At 35.7% G+C, this 20869-nt stretch overlaps 1 protein-coding gene across 1 annotated transcript; it reads left to right on the top strand.

Annotated features, from left to right (window-relative positions):
• The first annotated feature begins 6543 nt into the window (after positions 1 to 6543).
• Positions 6544 to 19169, top strand: LOC137401820 (KAT8 regulatory NSL complex subunit 3-like). Its single transcript, XM_068088295.1, has 14 exons — positions 6544 to 6812; positions 7817 to 7978; positions 8325 to 8499; positions 10667 to 10768; positions 11216 to 11353; positions 11762 to 11989; positions 12179 to 12250; positions 12525 to 12599; positions 12793 to 13014; positions 13205 to 13351; positions 13701 to 13755; positions 13852 to 14005; positions 14349 to 14563; positions 17454 to 19169. Exons 1-14 carry the CDS (start codon positions 6556 to 6558, stop codon positions 18887 to 18889), a joined length of 3438 nt encoding a protein of 1145 aa, XP_067944396.1. The 5' UTR covers positions 6544 to 6555; the 3' UTR covers positions 18890 to 19169.
• The last annotated feature ends 1700 nt before the right edge of the window (positions 19170 to 20869 follow it).

Below are 20869 nucleotides of genomic sequence, written 5' to 3'. Positions count from 1 at the left end.
GGAATATATTACCTGTTTAATGTAGCAGCCCATCAACCTTACAAGCTCTTTTTATACTAAACCATACTTTTCAGATATTTCCTTTACATCTCTGACTAAACTTATATTTTAATGCACGATACCGTCACATGTATGCTGATCGGTACTTTTACCCATATTTTTTTCAAGTGCTAATACTTTAGATAAGATGTGTGACTCAATTTTTGTGGCTACGGTTAACATAAATTCCATTCTAGTCACAGCGTACAGTTAAAGCGTACAACCTGAAAATATTGTAAGGATACACCTGAACATAGCGGCAAACATACTTTCTGCAGATGGAACATGTATTTTGTACAAGATTACACTTTTCTCTACACTTTATGACAAACAGCTATGTCATAGTCTGAAGTACTATATACGTACTTGTTGAGCTTGTAACTAAAAACTTTTTGTTTATGATATGCTGAAAAATGGTCATTAGTAGGATAACACCATTTACCTTTTGCCATGTAATGCACTATTATGTGACTCTAGCCTTCCATTGCATAAATGAGTTTGTATCGATTCTTACAGTTTTTATTATGTGCTCATCATACCAGTTTGCCAACTCAGGCTCTTTTTGCTCCTTCTAGTTCTGTGCCACTATCCATCAAAATTTCAGTCAAACAAAAATTTTAATAAGCAAATGATCTTTGGTTGATTGATTGTTCTCCCACACAATTGCTATGCAGCTTTCAACATCTGTAGTTCGAAATTACATGTTATTAGAACCAATTCTGAAGCTACCTAGCTTGTATATTTCATCTATTCCAAGAATTAATTTACATCCATATACTAGCTTTGACTCAACAAAACATTTAACCTGCATTACACCATCTCTTCAATATTAACTGTCACATTGACATCATGCTCGTCACAGTTTCTTTTGATAATGTTGGATGCTTAAAGCCAGTTTTATATAAACCGTGATGATATGACAGACTGCTGTCATTATGTGTCAATTAGAGTTTTTAGTGGTAATCCAGTTGTAGTTACAGAGATGGCTGGAAGCACCATGTATACACCACAAGACATTGTGGCAAAAATTCAGCACAGGTACTTTGTTTCTCCATTTGCAGTTGTAACGATGCCTCTACCTTCTACTGTCTAATTTTTTTCAAGTATGACAATTTCACATAATTGGATTAAATTCTAAGCACGAATGACGTTGCCCACCTTTGTGAGACACCCTAGAAGCAATGAGGCTGAACTGCATCGCAGCTAGTTTTGACAAATAATAGTATTGTTATAACACAAGACATTATTTCACCTAAGCACATTTCCTCTATACGAGCAGTTCCTTTGAGTTAATTAGCTATTTTACTACGTAGTCCCGATATTAAAGTACATTTGAAGAGTAGTGCAGTCTGTGTTTGGCCAAAAACTTTCATTTTTCTTCTTAAATTGGCTAGGTAAATATCCACTATTTCATTTTACTGTAAAACTCTTGCTTTCAGCTGATAATATGCACTATAACAGTTTATATTGGATATGTCCATAGGTTAAATTTGTTTAAAAGCGGAATACAACTATTTTTTAAGGTTTTTTGATAGCTGCCCATATTGAATCAATGCAGATCTATTTAAGAGTTGTAGTACAAATGACTTCAGGTCTTCAACTTTCTGCAGTTCATCCACCATCTCATATATACCCATCATATAACATATATACTTAACTACCACCTCTCCTTGGTGCTGAATGTGATGAATTATTCACTAATGTTGCTTTCCATGGATTTGATCATGTAAGTTAATTTAACTGTCATTATAAAAAATCTTACTAACTAACAACCAATATTAAATTACTTAACAAATAAAATACTTAGTGGAAGTGCCCCAAAACCAGAAAGCACAACGCAATAGATAGTCGCACTTCATCAGGAAGCTTTACAGTTAACGTTGCTTATATAAACTGAAACTAGTCACTTGTTAGATTAATGTTAAAAACACGGGCTTTGTTTAAAAAAGTCTGTTTTAAAATAAGAGTAGAAAGCAAGACTAACAGTCTGGCCGAGCGCAAAAAGAGTGAGAAAAAATGTGTTTGAAATCGCCATTGAGGCGTAAGCGCCAACGATTTTGAGTTTATGAATATAATCATTGCATTTAAACTGATCAACGCTTTGTTGTATCTCAAGCTATTTCTGTCATCTTCGTAACAAAATTCCATCGAATTATACGTACTAAAAGCTGCAGTTCAACAGAAATACAAACCTTGTTACTATTAGTGCTCTCACTTACATTTAGCTGGGAAGTAATTTGTGAAATTTCTGATTGGAGAATGAAAAATCTATAAAAATAACTTCAGTAAGAACTAATTTCGTTTGTCGTGACAAAGCAATGAATGTAAAGATGGTACTTTTTATATTGTTTTTGTTTTAAAGTTGATTAGAATGTTGATTAGACATAAACCGTTATTCTTTCTATTTAGACTACATTACAGACTTTTAGTATTCTTAAGCAGAATCGGTGAGCGAAAAGGGAGGTTTATGAACACTGACTTGGTGGACCAGAGTAGAACTAGCAGCATAGGCTTTATTTTCTATATGTAAAGTAACAGGCTCAGTGTTGCACATGGTCAAATTTAGGAGCACTATTAAGCTCACAGTTTTCTGTTGTAGATTAATGTTTTTTTGTCTCCAACACAATCTAATATCCCTTAAGTGCCTAGCCATTTTATTTATATCTACTGTTGTGTTAAAAACTACCAGCAAGTTAGAAGGCCTAATCATCCTTGTCTTCTACATTGTAGTACATTTTGAGTTGCCTGGTTATTTATATACTTGACTTCCAATCTCATAGAGGTTTATCGATACATTCCGTTTTGTTGGTGCTGTATGTTCTGGTACTTGTGTTTGCTGCCTGACTAGTTTTTTACATAGGAAAATACTTACCCTCGGTGTTTTGTAAATTGTTGTACTATAACATGTACATTAAAGATTCTTCAGGGTGAGTTAATATTTTTTGATGGTATAAGGATTCAACTAAATCACTCTATTACCTAAAGCTTTATAAGCATAACTGAATATCAGGTTTACGCCCCACGTTTCCACCACAGGTTGCAAGGCTTTAAAACAGAAACTGCTGTTTAATAGTATCTTAATAGATGACCTCTTTTTCAGAATATGGGTGGTCAAAATGTTCTTAAACTTTTGCAGCAGTTTCTCTTCTCTTTTTTTACACATGGCATACCTTTCAGGCTTACCGTCAATAACAATGAAATATAATACTCCATTATGGTAAAGTCCATGGTTGGTTTCTGCCGAGTTCTGTCTTCCAAAGGAGTTGAAATAAGGACAACTAACTTGCATAGATGGCATTCTTTCACAATATTATTGATCATCTTATTGACATCTGCTTCTCACTTAGGTTTAGTTAGATAAGTGGATCCCTCAGAATCCAAATGATGTGATGAGATCAAACTTGTTGATGGGACCAGTTGACACTAAAGAGTTGTTTGTTTAGCTATTTATGAGGAACTAATGTGGGTTCATACGCTTAGTTTTCTTCTGATTTTCCCAAGATCATTTGGATGAATAACCCTTACTTTTTTATCAGCTCACTTATTAAGATGTCTCCTTTTTGTTATCACCTCGCTTATGCCAATGACTTTGGGATGCCTGTTGTTCATTCATTACAGGGTTTGCCTAACTGAATATAGGTGCCAAGTCTGTTATTATTGTCACATCTCCCAATTACCACTTTATTTCTATATTGATGTTTTTCACCCCGCCATTAACTCAGCGGCAGTGATGTTTCTTAGCCAAGGAACATCTTTGACAATGTTGTTGCTTCCACACAACATCCATTTGTCATGCTACTTGTGTCATGATGAAACTTTGTAGTAGCAACATTCCAGAGCTCACCAAAGAACTCTGAAACTTCCAACATTTCCATCACATTATCCAGTGTAACATTGCCCCAGTCGCATAAGTTTACTTCATGCTCTATGTAACTGTATGCCACTCTAAGCCATTTGCCACAGGATAGTGTCTGACATACATCTCTGAGGCATTCAATTTAGCCGGATGGATATTTTTGTTTCTCAGACCCAGACCTCTTGTAGTGTTGATTAGTTTATTAGGCTTTTCCAATATCAAGCTGTACATTTACAGATGTTGCTTTACTCGTGACCCAGGTACTACAATCAGTTCATATTCATATACCTGTACTATCTTTGGTGCAACCAAGCAACATAGTTGCACACTCTCATAATGCTCCTTTTTGCATTCATCTCCACCTAACCATCACACCATGCATAATTGCCATTTATTATTTTCACAATTATAGTTTGACCAGTTATTGGCAATTCAAAGTTGTTTACCAAGCTACTTGCAGTTTCAGATTGGTGACATGCTCTATCGGTAAAGGCTGGTTCACGGCGTTAGTGGCGTATGTTGGCGTTAATTAATCCCAGAATACGTTGGTGATAATCTGTCACAGTAATGTTCACACTATGACAAACCTAGGCTGGGTGATGTCTATAACTTTCTCTCAGTGCGACATTGACGTGACTAATGATCAAAGTCAGGGCAGGAGTTACAAGGAACTTTTCTGTTTATACATTTCCAATTGTGAGCTGCAGTGTTACAAATTCCGTGTGCTTGTGGACCTTTTGCGGAAAAAATTGTTTCAGCATAAGCAACAATTTTCATTCCAAACGTTTTACTGTTGCAGATGTGTTTAATTAGCTAACAGCTTCAGTTGGTAAGCTGCTCACAAATGCATATTTGAGCAGTGGATTGGAACAAGTCTACCCTATAGCAACAACTAGGTTTAGTGAGTTGGCTAGACTAATGTTCTTCCTATGATCATCTCGTAGCATCTGCGCACATAATTTTTTATACTCAGTATGGCAATTAATGCTAAATGGAGTCAGTGACTTTTTTGTAGTTGCTGGTAATCTCCCTTAACATTTTCAGATAGTTGTACATGAAGTGAAAAGTAGAAATTAGTAGAAATAACTGTACCTTCACACTTTGTAACCTTGCTTCTAGTTCCAACCTGTTTTTTCATGCTTTATGTACTACACTCTAGTTGGTATCTTCATGACAATTTTTCAAAGCTGATAGTTTCATTGCCATAGTTGCTTTCCTCGCTTGTACATATATTGTTGCAAAAACTTACGCTTGATATCAATGACAGCTGGAAAGGCATTCTTAGATTTTTTAAGGCACTCGATTATGCAAAGGCATAATGCGATGACATAACAGACAACCACATCAAAAAGGAGACGTTAGCATTAATTATTCCATTTATTTAAATTGCAGTTATCCGATAAACAAGATGGAGTTTATTTTGATAACTTCATATTGTGAGACAGTGTAGTTCTCACTCTTTTATCTGTATCAGTAGAATCATAGTGACCTTCATTCATTATTTTGCTGCGTTTCTACATGTATATGTATGATTTGTCTTACTCTTCACTGTTCTTTGGCAACTGCCTGCTAATTTTATAAACACTAACTAGTGCTAAAGAACAAACAAACAATGTTGTCAGTGGTTTGGGAGTTGTGTTATATTTATTCGATACACAAAATGCAAAAAAGTTTTCTTTTAGCTATTTTTATTGTTTTACGTCATGCATGTTGGTCGGTAACATCAGAAATACTCATTCTAAAGCGCATATGGAAATGTAGGCTAGCTTTGGGTTAGCGGTTCAAGTTGCTAGGTAGAGTATACTGTTACATTGCTCCTAACCAATGCCTTTACACAAATAAATGGATGCTAGCTATAAATTACGCTATAAATTCTTTTGAAATCTCAAGCTTCATAAGATTTAATCATGCTGATCATTATCTCTCCTCATAATATCCTCCAACACAATTTGCAGGCTATTTAGAACTACTTTATGGGGTAAAACACTTGTTTTTTTGGGGCTTATATACTCTTTTTTTTTATTTTCAGGCAGATTAAATGGCTTGAAGTCAATTTTAACTTTGGTATAATTTCCATGAAAGTTTTGTATGCTGAAATTAGTAAAAATTAAAATACCTTTATGAAAAATAACATATTTTGTAACAAGTGCATCTGATATAAACATTAAGCTGTTGATTGTTTGTCTTGAAAGTCATTTAGGCTTATACAACTTACAATTGGTTTTGGAGTTTATCAGCATCCAATGATAAAATTTGTCTGTATGATGCAATGTATTTCCAATGTGTGCCTATCAAAGAAGGTTATGTTAATTCAGCCTACTTTAAACCTGAACATTGTCAGTATGAAGAAAAAGCATGCATAGAAAATGGTGTCGGGTTGACGAAGCTGGTTGGACTTTTGACTTTCAGCTAGTGTCCTTACTGTAATACTTTTAGCAAAAGAGAGACAGCATTCATGTTGTTTCTTCTTTACTCACTATTCTTTTAACTTTGGACATTTCAGTTTGAAAGTGCTTGATGCTCCTTCCTCTGTTTGCTCATGCATTATAAAGTTCCTGACGATTCATATTTACTATTCCGTTGTTTTAGGTCAGATGGGAATAAAAGTAGCTATCAAGATGGCAACATTAATAGTTAAATGAACAGTAGCTATATTGTCAATGATGGAACAAGACCAGTTGCGAAGAGATTTGTTGTCTAACAGTTCGCCGCTATTGTTGGCTAGAAGTACTTCTGTGAAGAAACGTGAAGTCAGTTCATTCGCTCAGCGGTTCATGAGAGACGACTCCGTTAGGCCTGACAGTATATCAACAGATCATTGTTATTCTAAAAACTGGAACAGCCAGTCGGATCAAAGTCATGCGCAGACAGCTAAGTACATTTCTTGGCTAAACAGCGAAAGTCGCAAAACATCTCGGTATGTTATCTTGAAATTATGTTGTCACAAAAGCATAGATTAGGCTTGAAAGATATTTTATTATTGATACATTGCATAGATCAGACAATAAGCTAGTTAGTCAGTATGCGCATTTGTGATGAATTCTTTAAGATGGTGTGATGATATTGGTTTTTACCATAGCAGGGACAGCTAATAGATAATCCTTGGTGTTGAAAAATGTTTAAACGCGGAATTGTTAGAATTATTTTTGTTTAAAAAATATATGTAAAAAATAAGGTGTAGACTAATCTTGTTTCAGACTGATCAGTTTTGTCAGATGAGTCTGAGAAGTCACAACTTGTTATACTAAATTAAGCATGTTGTCGTTTTTTATTAAAATACAAAAAAATATCACAATGGCAGCTTTTTGGCTTTCCTTGGATTCTAATTATTAAGGAAAATGGAGCCCTGAAACAATTGTAATGTACTAATGTGGCCGTTAGTCTCAAACTTATGCTTTTTTTCTTTTGTTGAGCACTAATATATAGAAATGAATGTATCACTTGTGTAAAATACTTGAGTGCTTTAGGTATCATTTGATTTTTCAAAAGGGTTGAAAATACCAATAAATATAATCGTGATTTAATAAGTATTAGTCTTTTAATCCAAGATAATCAATATGAACTATGGGTTTATCTCACTACAGAAATTTATGCGCGGATTCAACTTTCTGCTTGATGCCTCTTTAGTCTTATATCTTTTTATCTTGAACTTTTATCAAATAACTCGCTATAATTAAAGGATATTTTTATTCTGTTCTTTTGTTTACATATCTTTTTTAAAGGTGCCTTGCAATTGACATACTGATTATATCAATTGACCAATAAGATTTAGTCCAGCTACTTAGTGTCTTGTCTGTACGCTCTACGTCATGCATTACATAGACCAGGAAATAAAGAGAGTATTTTCTGTGTGGCTATGAATAGTAATTGGCATACAGATTACACATATGGTGCTAAAGCTGGGCATGATTCTTTGCAAAGGTCCGTCGATAATGATGAAATAGTGGACATCGAAGGAATCGACAGCTCTGTTGAGTCACAGTTTAATGATGACCAGGCTAATGACCTTATGACGGAGTGTGAACGTCATATGAAGACTGTTCGGCCAGCAGTTACTTTCCATGCCGATGAACCAATTGATAGGTAAAATTACTGGTATCTATGCCACCAAGGCTTTATTCTCTTTTGCTAGAGTGCTAAAATAGCTCAATACTGGTGGTCAAGAATATTGCTCTGGTTGCTATACTCTATGATGATTAAGTTTTGTCGTCATACACTTTATTGTGTTACATTGATCATGTTTAAGTAGTGGCTGTTATAATTGTCTTGCACTGTCAAAAAACTTATCAAATTGTATCATTTTTAGCTATTTAGCTATTCAGCCATGGATGACAGCTATGCATACCTTCTGTCACCGGTCCAATAGGTGTTTTTACCTGCAGCATACCTATTGTTTTATTTGCTACAACCAGTAATGCTTTGATTTCAGGAGTGAATGGAATGCAGCCCAGAATAAAGTGTTCAACAGAGTCTACAAGGCTCTCGCCTCGGAGAGACTCTCAAAGCTTGCTAATGCTGGCACTGTCAACGAGCCAATACTAAGGCGCCTCCATGTCGACAAGAGTGCTAAACGTATTAGACACATTTTCTCTAGTGCTTGCTGGGTAGGTTCTGTTTATTCAAGATAGATTTTGTGCATGCCCCTCTGTATTGTGGTTAAAGGTTGACTTGCAACGAAATTCACATTACAGTTATTTGGTATCAAAAGATTCGCCATGTCTTACTTTGCTGTTTTGTAGGTGCAAAATATGTGGAAGTGTGATTACAAGCTCTTAGAAGCTCAAAAACGAAAAGCCGCCATAGATTGGAATCAGTTTATTTCTCTGACATACTCATTACATTTGGTTATTGTTTTGTCAGGTGATTTCCTCACGTGAATTGAAAGGCCAATAAAAGGCTGAATATAAAACTTCTCGTAGCACTAGTTTATGACAAACACTTCGGGTTTTACCAAAGACCCCGTATCAAATATAGATACTCGCTACTTTACAGTTTTGTTTCGGCTTTTCGACCCATACTTCGCAAATAATTTCTGCAGAATTTTTCGATTATCACAGGTGACCAACAGGCTCGTCATGTTTATCAGACAATGGCATGTACTCCTCCGAGCTAAGGTAAAAAAATTTAAACAAATTTTTACAGTAAGTTATAAGATATCAGTACTGCAAGTGACAGCATTACAATGATGATAAAACAGACGCGTAAGAACAATAGACATGGTTTTATTGAATGCGTGAAGTAGATTTGTGACATTATTTCGACGAATGAGGTTGCGTGAAAGTGTGAACAGAAGCCATCTTGTACAACTACGTCCCATTTGAGCCGTTTTGGAAAGAAATTCTAATCTACGGCAGTCTCGTGATGGCGGCGATTAACTGTTCGTTTTTGAGCTTTTAAGAGCTTGTAATCACATTTCCACATATTTTGCACCTACAACACAGCAGAGTAAAACATGGTGAATCTTTTGATACCAAATAACTGTAATGTGAATTTTGTTACAAGTCAACCTTTAAGCATTATACACCCTTGGGAGGTGCTGTCAAGATTCCGTGGATACCTAATAAGACACTGTTGATGTTTGATATGTTCTATATCTATTAGAGAAATACTTTGCACAATGAGCAAGTACCTTTAATGTTTAAGGTGCTATGCCCTGAAAAGGGGAATGAATATTGCTAGGCCGGTTGACAGCGATTACATAATGCAATATCATTTATTAATTCATATTGTACTTATTATCTACTGTACCGTTGCACATAGAGTAACATGTATTTAGCTCTTGCTGCTGAATCAGTTCGCGTAATGTAGGCTGTCAAGTTCTGTTTTGTCGAACCATTTCTCTTATTAAAGGTTGACTTGCAACAAAATTCTCATTACAGTTATTTGGTATCAAAAGATTCACCATGTCTTACTCTGTTGTAGGTGCCAAATATGTGGAAAGGTGATTACAAGCTCTTAAAAGCTCAAAAACGAAAAGCCACCGTAGATTGGAATCTCTTTATTTCTCTGATGTATTCATTACAGTTTGGTTATCGTCTTGTCACGTGATGTTCTCACGTGAATTGAAAGGCCAATAAAAATTTCAATATAAAACTTATCGTAGCACTAGTTTATGACAAACACTTCGGGTTTTACCGAAGACCCCGTGTCAAATATAGATGCTCGCAACTTTACAGTTTTGTTTCGGCATTATTCAATCGTCAAGTCGTAATCTGATCATGTGACCCAATACTTCGCAAATAATTTTTGCAGCACTTCGATTATCACAGGTGGCCAACAGGCTCGTCATGATTATCAGACAATGATATGTACTCCTTCGAGCTAAGGTTACAAAGTTTAACGATTTTTCATGGTAAGTTATAAGATATCAGTGCTGAAAGTGACGGAATTACAATGAAGATAAAACAGACGCATAGACGATAGAACAATGGACATGGTTTTATTGAATGCGTGAAGTATATTTGTGAAAATATTTCGACGAATGAGGTTGCATGAAAGTGTAAACAGAAACCATCCTGTAACAACTACGTCCCATTTGAGCCGTTCTGGAAAGCGAATCCAAACTACTGCGGTCTCGTGTGGCTGCGATTAAATGTTGGTTTTTTGCTTTTCAGAGCTTGTAATCACATTCCCATATATTTTGCACCTACAATACAACAGAGTAAGACATGGTGAATCTTATGATACCAAATAACTGTAATGTGAATTTAGTTGCAAGTCAACCTTTAATTAATTAAAGTAACGTCATGTAGGCGTGGTGTTCTTTTTTAGGACCACTCTCTGCTTTCATGGCTGCATTCTACCTGTATGGACTATCTCCCTAATTCCATGCTCTCAGACTATCTAGAAGTTCTGCAGACATTAAAAGTCAAGGTTATTGGTGCTCACTTTTATTTCAGACATTAGATTTTCGATTTTGTTATTATTATTTAGATCTTCCTAATCTTGAAATCATGCGTTGGGTTTTAGACCTGTGTGTTGTATCCCGTAGCATTATTCATCTTAGTAAAACACTTGCTTGTACATACATTCCATTGTTTTGGTCACTAACCTCTGGCATAACTTTTAATTTCTAGAACTATTTGGGATATTTTCTTACGTATAACTTTCAAAGGCTGCGAGGTACCAATCATCACATAATATCATTGAGAAAAAACAGGTTTATCTAAAGCAACAAAAGAGGGTTGTTGAAAGCTTTTAATTTGAGTCTCTTGTCCTCCCATTCCTACACAATATTTTCTGTAGTTACAATGCAGGTCAGCAATAGTCTTCTGTAAGAGCGCATATCTCACCTGGCATTTTTCTTGTTTTCATGAACAGGTGCCTGAACTTATAGATAGAATAATAACAGGTTCAGAACATCATCAGAGGATGAACACATTGCAAAATGAAGCTTTGGAGTTGTTGATCAAGCGACCATGGGACCCGATCACAGCAATGCCTTCTCTTACCAAACTGGTTAGTTAGATGGCTCTCGGTGTCACCTATGTATGACAATTGTAAGCACTTCCGTGTTACTAAAGATGCCTGCTAGTATGCAGTATTTTCCTTCTGACTCACAGCTGTAAGTCAGATGTATTAAAGATTCAATTCAATGCTTAGTTGCATCTCATTGTCCACATTTTTTTTTTACAAAATTGAAATACCGGTTTGTACTGCCTTCTCCTTTTTGTCTTTTACATAACAGGATTATGCGTAGCCGTTTACTTGAGTATGAAGCCAACAATAAGGTTTACTGGTTATTTGGTTCAACTAGTCAGCTCAGCTTTATGCATGTGTTGGCTATGTTGGTGTATGCGGATTTTATGAACATGTACATTAGCTGTTTCCATACTTGGTCATTAAATGCCTAGATATACTCAACAGGAGAAACTACCAAAGAACCCATTGCTAATCTTAGTTCCCCAGCTTGGACTGACAAATGCTAAGAGTAGTGGTTCCGCTGGCAAGCATCGCCGACATGACATGTGGCAAACACAGCTGGGTAATATGGGTCGCGTTCTCATCGTACCTCCTCCTGATCTTAGCAAAGTGACCGACAGATGGGAGCAATTTGATACCTTGGTTGGTATCACCAAGGGGTGCATTATGCAGGTAACATCGGATAGTCTCATGGTGATGCTGTTGTGTTGTTTACATACAAAGAAAAATGGTATAAGGTGATCATTTTGGCAGCCTCATTAATAGATCGAATAGAAAATAGTTTTTTTGAAAAAGGTTTCTGATATTACTATTAATTACTGTTATTCATTGCATTTTTGATGTTTTCATTTTCTGTTTCAGGCCAAAGAGATGTATCCTGGCAAACCAATTATATTGTTTGGATGGAACTTTGGGGCATTGCTGGCTATCTATGTATGTTTTCTTAGCTGAGTTCATTTTTACGTTCATTTGGGTATTATTCATGCAGTAGTGTCTACTCAATGGGTGTAGTAAACCACTCCACCCTGTGTTGATGAACACCTTTCTCACAGTTAACAAACTAAAAGAATCTTGTTTGGACCCTAAAGAATCTTGTAGATACTGCTCCCCGTTTTAGCTTACCTTGTTGTTCCTGCCATAAATACCACTTACTTATTTCTGAGGCTTTACAGCTGAATGTAGCAATAGTCTACTTGTGATTGCATAGGTAAGCTCTATTCAGAGGGTGAATGCAGTAATAGCCCTTGGCTATCCACTTCTTGGACTAAGCGGTCTCAGAGGGGTAAGGAATGGTTTTCATCATTTTGCATTTTCCTTGCTGACGTAATTCTATTCAACACTACTTTTTCACTGTTGTCCTACAACACGCCTTTATTCTTATCTTTTCATTCTTTATATTATATTGGCTAGTCTCAAAGCTCATATGTTTTATTGCATAACAACATAGTGTTTTACAAATGATTTTGGTTGACTAGGATGCCGATGATGTAACCGTAGATTCTACTACTCCCATTCTCTTTGTGGTTGGTGAGCATGCTCAGACATGTCCAATTGATGATCTTGAAAACATGAGAGAACGAATGAGAGCAGAGAATGAGCTAATTGTTGTGGCAGGAGCCAACGATAAGCTCAATATTAACTTTAAGACCAAAAAGGATCGTCTTCTCACCCAAGCAATAGTGGACAGATGCATTCAGGTAGAGTAGATGGGATTACTTTCAGGTTAGGGTTGGTTGAAGGCACTTTGGTTGGAGGCACTTCAGTTCGGTTGAAGGCAAGAGTTTTAGTTCAATATATCATGTGCTCTTTAGTACAGGTGGTTTTAGTGTTCAATTATAACGTTGTCTCATTGCTGTGCCTGCTATTTCCTCCTTTCTTGTTTGGCAGGAGGAAATACGGTCATACTTGGAAAGGCTTTTAACAGCCTCAACCCAGCTCATCCCAACCATGTCGCTTTCTACAATAGATCGGTTTAAGAAGAAAAAGTCACAGGCTTTGAACATCAGCACCCGCAAAATTATTACTACCATTAAGGTAATACATTCATGGAATATATTGGTGTTTGTGTACAATGAATGGAAGGAGGCAAACACAGCGACTGTCTGATCCATCTTATTCATCAAAGCTGAACTCTCATCAATATTTGATACATAATTTGTATAGTTTAGTTCATCAAATTCATCTTGTTTAGTTCAGTTTGCATCATTCTATAAAAAAGCTACATATAGTCTGTGCTAATGTTTTCTGTTTCAACAAATCATTTGTTGTCAGTATTTAGTGCCGGATAGTCACAGTCTATACACATAAGGAAGCGCTACAATATCTTTATCTAATGTTGCCTTTGCTCTGCTCCAAAAGCCTCAACTGAAAATTATGTTTTTAGAGGGTGGAGAATTCTGTAACATCAGTTCCAAAAAAACGAAAAAGCCCAAGTAAAGGTAACAACAATTTTTAGGCAATATTATTTTTACAAAGGTTATAAACTGTTTTTTGTGTGCTATTGCATTGAATTTAACTTGTCTATCTTCTCATAGAGAGCAGGATGAGGAAGCAAATGAAGAGAAGCAATGTATTTCCTTCTGAACAGGAACAGCTGGCGGCTATCTCCTCTATTACACCGAGCAACAATGACCCTTTGAACATGTCAAGTAGTTCACAAGGGTCACTTACTTCTCTGCAGCCTCACCGGTATTCTTGTTATTAATATGTTGTGCACTTTACGAAATGGAAGAGGTATTATCTCTGCATGGTAGTGATATTTGGCAGAAAGTTAATCAAAAAATAACTTATTCAGCTTGACTCTTTCAACAGTCCACCATGCCCATAGGTGTTCAGTAAATTACTGCTGTGTATTTGGAACTATTGCAAGAACAGATGAAAATTTGCATAAACTTCCTGTTCCACTAGTTGGTATCATTTAAAATGTACCAGTAATCCAGTATACAGTTTCATTCTTTTACAGCCAAATACTTCCTGTTGCGATTTTATGATTTTTGTTAGCATTACATGCATCTCCACAATCTTATTTCAGGATACAGCTGCCTAGCATTAGCGCCTCATCAGATAATGTAATTGGAGGGCCAGAACAGTCAACCACTAAAAAGAAGCCTGTTAGATCGACATATCAAGGTTATCGTCTTGACCTCCCTCCTGTGCGACAATTCTCGGCCCAGTTGAACAAGAAAACCAATGCACAAGGTTCAGCATCATTCCCATCATACATCCATGTCAGTGGTCAGCGTACTGGTATGCCGATTACTTCAATCACTGTCTGAGATTTGCATAGAACTTAAAGACCTGTTTACAATGAAAGTTGATTAGAATATAAATCAGGATTGAGTGATAAGCACAGGGTGGGTGATAAACCAACCCGGTCGGTTTTGATTGGATAATGTTTTGATTCGCAAACTACAGTGCTGTCAGAAATTATAAGACTACCTCATATTTTAAGAGACATTTGCTGGTAGCGATGATTTACTGCCTTACTTTTGTTAAAAACCACCACAAACCACAGACCATTAGATACAGAATTTTTTAATGATTAATTTGGAGTGAGTTTCCAATAAGCAGCCATTGACAATTAATTTTTTCAAGGAAAATGCATACGCGACTGACCTCGACAAAAATGAAAAGATAGTCAAGTTATTTCTTAACGTGTTCACACTTTGTTTCATCTAACATGTTAGAAGTTTTAGAATATGACTTTAGAATAGTAATTTTGTAGTATTTTTGTGCAAAGGTCCTTTGAATATAGTAATTCAAATTTTTTTTATATTTTTATAGTTAATCTCACCATATGATCCCCTCTATACTTAAATTTTTTAATGTACAACAAATTTTGAGCAAATGTGTGTCTTTATATACATATTATATTCATTTTTAATATTTCGTAAAACTTGTCTTTGAAGGCCATGGTGCTTTATTTTTCAATTCTTCTCCTATAGTGGCATTTAATTAGAGGTGGCGTTCAACTAAAGGGTGGCACTGCATTTTGCAACTAGCTTGTCAAATTTTTGGGATGATAAATTTGACCCTTTTACGGGCCACGCGATGCTAATGTTGCCTATATTTTACAATCTGGTTCGAATCGACATTCATTGGCGTTAGCCTCAGCATTTTAGCTAAACCGTTTTTCATAAACATCAAAGTATCAGACCCAGTTAAATAAGGAACTAATTTGACTATAAAATATTAGCGTGGTGCTGTTATTAAGTGTTTCGATGGTGTCACTTACGAAGTGACCAAACGATGAAGTGACGAAAGTGATGAAAATCGTAAAGCTTTGGAGTTATAAAACAAATGTAATGTTTTGAATTTTTAAAGGTGTTTTTAAGGTTTTAAAGCTAAAATACACCATAAGAGTGGTTGCTGTTACCTCATACCGCGTTCCTGAAAAGTATTCTCCTCTTTCATCAAAACGCTCCAAAGTCTTCAGGTCAGATTGTAAACCACATTATGGATGGATCTGAAAACAATGGATATGATTTACACTTTAGTAACTTTGAATCAGGGTGTAGTTCTGATAATTGTGACGACCGATCTTCTCAAGTACACATCACTAAAATCATGGCAACCATTACATCATTCACACAAAAATTATTTGCTCTTGATGTAACCGAGTCATTAATAGTACTAGTTTATGGACACTTTTTTACTAATCACTTTCTATTATGGATTCGTAAAGATCAAACATGGCGTTGCATTTTTCAATCCTTTTATAGTGGTGTTCTATAAGAGGTGGTATTCAAATAAAGGGGGTGTTCAAATAAAGGTTTTACGATAATTGTTATTGATACAACCGAGTAATTATTAGTGCTATTTTGTGGACATTTTCCCCTAATCTCTTTCTATTATGGGTTCATAAAGATCAAAAAATGCCCAGGTGGATTTTTGGATTTTGAACGCCAAGGTTGCGTTCAAATAGAGGCTTTACTGTACATACAATTTCTAAAAAAATTTTGAAGAATTGCAGTTTTGTAAATGTACGTAAAAAAGGTATGTAGAAATTAGAAGTTCAATGTAAAATTCATTTAAAAAGTCAATGAATTAAATTCATTTGATAATTTAAGTTTTTAAATTACCAAATTTAACTTACAGGTTCTACGTGTAATGTAGCTATTTTTAAGTTAGCGTAAGGTACGGTTGCCTGTAACTATCACTCAACCTCTCACCAGTTTCATGCGTAGTCAAAACAACACTTCTGTTCTTGCATTTTCAAAATGAAGTAGCAGTAAAAATATTTTTTACTGCTGATTGCTTTACTAATTTAGTTTTTACCTATAAACTAGGTTTTTACAATCAGTGTTTTTACATTGTTTTGCATGATGCATTTGTTTCATTTGCTTTATTGCTGTATGTAATTACTTGAGTATTTATCACTGATTTTTAGGCTCTGGAATTAATTAGTGTCAAGTTATTACCGTGTTTGCCCTGATATGGTATAATAGCAGTATTATGCTGTTTCTAGATGATGCCCGCAGCGGTCACTCTATTGTTTTGTTGTAAAGCAGTTCAACTTTTCAAGCAAAATGCACTGCTCACATATTTACCTTAGTTTTTTCAAATTTTATTGCCTTTGAATAATTACTGAAAATTTGTAGAATTGGACAAAACACCTAGTTGGCTTGGTTTTATAAAAATGCATGGCAGCTCTATGCACTGCAAGTGCACTCCTTGTAAACATATTTCAATCTTTACATGACCATGCTATAAGCAATACTGCATAGGGAAAAATTGTCTAGCTGATCCGTTTTATCAATGATTTACTTAGGGTAATTTTTATGCACTTCTGTTACGGTTGGTTTCAATCTTTGTTGTATTATATGTGGCTGCTAATTTGTTGAGATTGAGTCTCCATAAGATGTGTCACAAATTTTTTTAATTTTAACTCTGAGTTAGGGATACAGGTTTTCCCAAAAAACATGATTTGTCTGAAGGTTTGTGATTTATTACCGGTAATAACACATGCTGTACATAAGAGAGATATGCAATAGATCTCCATCTGACAGCGTTGTTTTTACATTCACATTGGATATTTATTTAAGGTGCTCCAAAAAATTAGAAGCAATCTCAATCGAGCAATGGTTATCAAAAACTGGCAGAGTAATGGAATTTTTCCGTGTGTTGTAAATTTTAGGTAAGGGAGTGGTTATTTCTATGGAAAAAGCAAAAGAGCTATTGAGCAAGGGCCTTCTACGTAATTATAGCACTTCTCAAACAGTAAATGAAAGGCTTATGAAGAGCCCTGATATGACTCGACGTTCATTCTCTCTTCCTCTGGGCTCCCCTATTGGCTTTCCAATTGCTACTGGCCCGATTGCAGGCGCTGCCGTCGCCACAGACTCTATTGCTAGTACCATGCCACAAGTTAGGCATTTACTAAAATCTGATGGTAGACTCTTTTTATCGGGTAGCAAAAAACCAGCATTGACAAAAAGTCTTTCCACTTCAGCACCAGCTAAAGAAAATGCAGCGCTTCCCATTTCACAAAGTCATTCTTCAGGACAATCTTTAATTAAAAAGTTACAAAATTCTACAACATCAACATCTACTTCCTGTCGACCGATTCTAGCAAAGCCACAGGAAACATCACTCAAACATTCAATTTCTGTAGTTCTTAATTCAAGTAACTCCTGTGCAGGTACCACAACAGTAGCTTCAATTACTTCCTCAGCTGTTATTATTAGCCCAAACACAAAAAGCTACCCACATCTGACCTCAGCAGCTGTATCAAAACAGGTCAAAGAAAGCAACACACTTGCAGCAATGGTAAATGACATAAATCCACACCATAATTCAACATTCTCTGAACAAACATTTGAGCAAAGTGACCAAAACAATACCGCATTACTATCACTGGAGGAAGGTGATGACTCCTCACTTGAAGTGTTCACCAGAACACCAGTAGAGGTTTCTCCAGTTTCTAAGGAAAAACCAATAAACCAGAAAGCTTATAGTTTGCTCAAGGATGAAATTCCTACAGCGAAAATGCCCAAGCATGAAGCTCAGCAGTTGCCACAAACTATGGGGACAGCCTCAAGTGTTTCAAGTTCACGGTCATCAGTCCATAGCAAAGATTCTTTCACCGATGCCAATGAAGAACCCACAACTCTAACTGCAACTCATTCTTTTGATAAGCAAGGTACATTACCACTTGTGGCTTACACAAAGCCATCTACAAAGTTGGAAGCAAATGTTTCAAAAGATATCACATTGCGAGTGCTGGTCAGAGCTAGAACAGAATCCAGTGCTCCTTCCACGACACCTTGCGCTGAAGGAGAATGTCATGTTGCTGAAAAACCTAAAGAGCTAATTCCATTTCAAAACACTAAAGAAATATTTGACGAAAAGAAAAGTATTAACTGTGATGATAACCAACTAAAGGAAGTGCTTAGTCCGGGAGGATTTCCACCAATATCAGCTCATTCTAGCCAATACCTTGCTGATGTTGACTTTTCACCACACATTGTCCAAGACATCATCGTTCCTGCTACTTCAATGTTTAATCCAGAAAATGAAGATGGTCAGGAAGTTACACACATTATTACTCGTCAAGAGCATGATGGAGCATAGGTGAATGTACAAATAAACACTTTTGTTAGTATGTACATAATCATATTATTTATGTGTGGTTTAAGTTTGTTTTTTAAGATCTCTAATATACAAATAGCTTTGTTTGTTTTGTGATCTATTTGTACATGCATTACGCCTTGACTGAAATGAGCAAAATACTTCTTTTATTAGCCGATAGCTTAATTTAAAACAGCAATTCATGTTTGACTAGTTTACCCTAGGTCAAAGCCTTCTATGACAACCATGAAAATTTATAATAAATATAATATGCAAATAAATTGTGTACATAACTATTTAGGCTAACCTTATCTATTGCACAGACAAAATTTGCTGATGTAAAAGCAATTTTAGCCCATTAATCAACTGCATATACTAACACAAGTTTCAGAATATTGATAAACAGTAAAAAATTGAAAGTTTGCTCTCAATTGTCAGCCCCATTAGACAAGCGGGCTTTAATTAAATTTGGTTTAGGGGTATTCTTGACAAGATAGATAGCACTAGGTCCTAGTGCTGTCTATCTTGACTAGCCACCTATTTATCTATCCTAGTGACAAGGACAAGGTGCTTCGTATCTACATACCAATTAGTAAGACAGCGAAAAACAGACCAATTAAAAGTACATGTATTGTAAAAACACCAATTAAATTACGCTTACATCAGACCTAGTAGGCCGTGGGCTAAGGCAGTTTATCTTGCATTTCCGTTGGCACATCTTTTCAGTGGCAATTTCTGCAGTGATTTGGACTAACTTTGGTATGGAGAATTCAAAACTGAAGAGTTGCCGCAGCTGCCTTCCCTTATCTCAAAGCACGGAGCATCATTTCTAGAGCTCTTTTGCCTGCTCGGCCCACAGCCTATAGGAGAAATAGACCTGAAGCAGCCCTAATATAAAAGGGAAAATGTTCACATGTGTAATAAAGTATCTTGTACGGGGCAGATAAATCAAGTACTACTGAATGAATGCCCGGTATGGTAAAAGTTTTTGCATAGAAACTTCATTCTTAACAAGCATATACAACATTTACCATTCTAATTTTTAAATGAAGGTATTTGTTTACTTCTGTGTTGCCGGCCAATGCATAATTCATATATTTGAAAGCATGAGGCGACACTAAAACAAATTGTTGAAAAAAATTTCTTACTCTTTATGCTACACATTCGCTCCAGATTTAAAATAGCTCATAAACAGTGCAGGTAATGTAGTTGCCATTGGCTAAGTTTCTTTTCCTAATGAATTTGAGTAACTTAAGCTAAAATTTGTTTAATGATATTTGTTTAGCTAATAATAGTGTTTTAATCTTTGCTATAATAAGAGCCCTGTCTTTTCGAAGCCAGCTATGAGTGCTAGGAAAAAAGATTGCACCTCACAGGGATCAAATAATCTTTTCAATGTGCCGATGTGAAGCCAAGCGCACAATCACTAAACCATGCAGGCACCTTGCCATACTTCAGAATATTTGTGCATATAATCATTACACACTGGACTGCAAGGGTGCGTATTTTAACTAATTGCTGTTAACTGGACATACGAATGACAACAGACTAACACTTCAATCTGTATATTTATAGATTTCTCATCAACTAATTGTTCAATGGAACCAATTCAGAATGTAAACCTAACTAATGCTATGAGGTGATTGACCAAGAGTAATATTATGATGTGATATAACCAAGACATACTTGTGCCACTCTTGATTTCTAACACACCCTTCTGCAATATATAAATATTAGTTATATAATAACGTTAGATAAATTATTGGAAAACAAGTGAACAATAATGTAAATAATAATGAAGTATGCGTGTTAAAGTTTTTGCATTGACCATACCTTTTTCAATAGCAGCTTTAAAATTTACTTGATCATAACTTTATGTGCATCAGCTTTTGAGTGTTGCTTTACATACATTTGATCACCAAGCACTGATAACTAAACAAGCAAGGCCACATGCATATGCAAGTTTATGTATTGATTCAATAC

The sequence above is a fragment of the Watersipora subatra genome, chromosome 1, assembly GCF_963576615.1.
Source record: "Watersipora subatra chromosome 1, tzWatSuba1.1, whole genome shotgun sequence".
NCBI classification, from domain to species: Eukaryota; Metazoa; Bryozoa; class Gymnolaemata; order Cheilostomatida; family Watersiporidae; genus Watersipora; species Watersipora subatra.
Note: the sequence above shows the minus strand (reverse complement) of the source record. Positions and strands in the feature narration are given on the sequence as shown.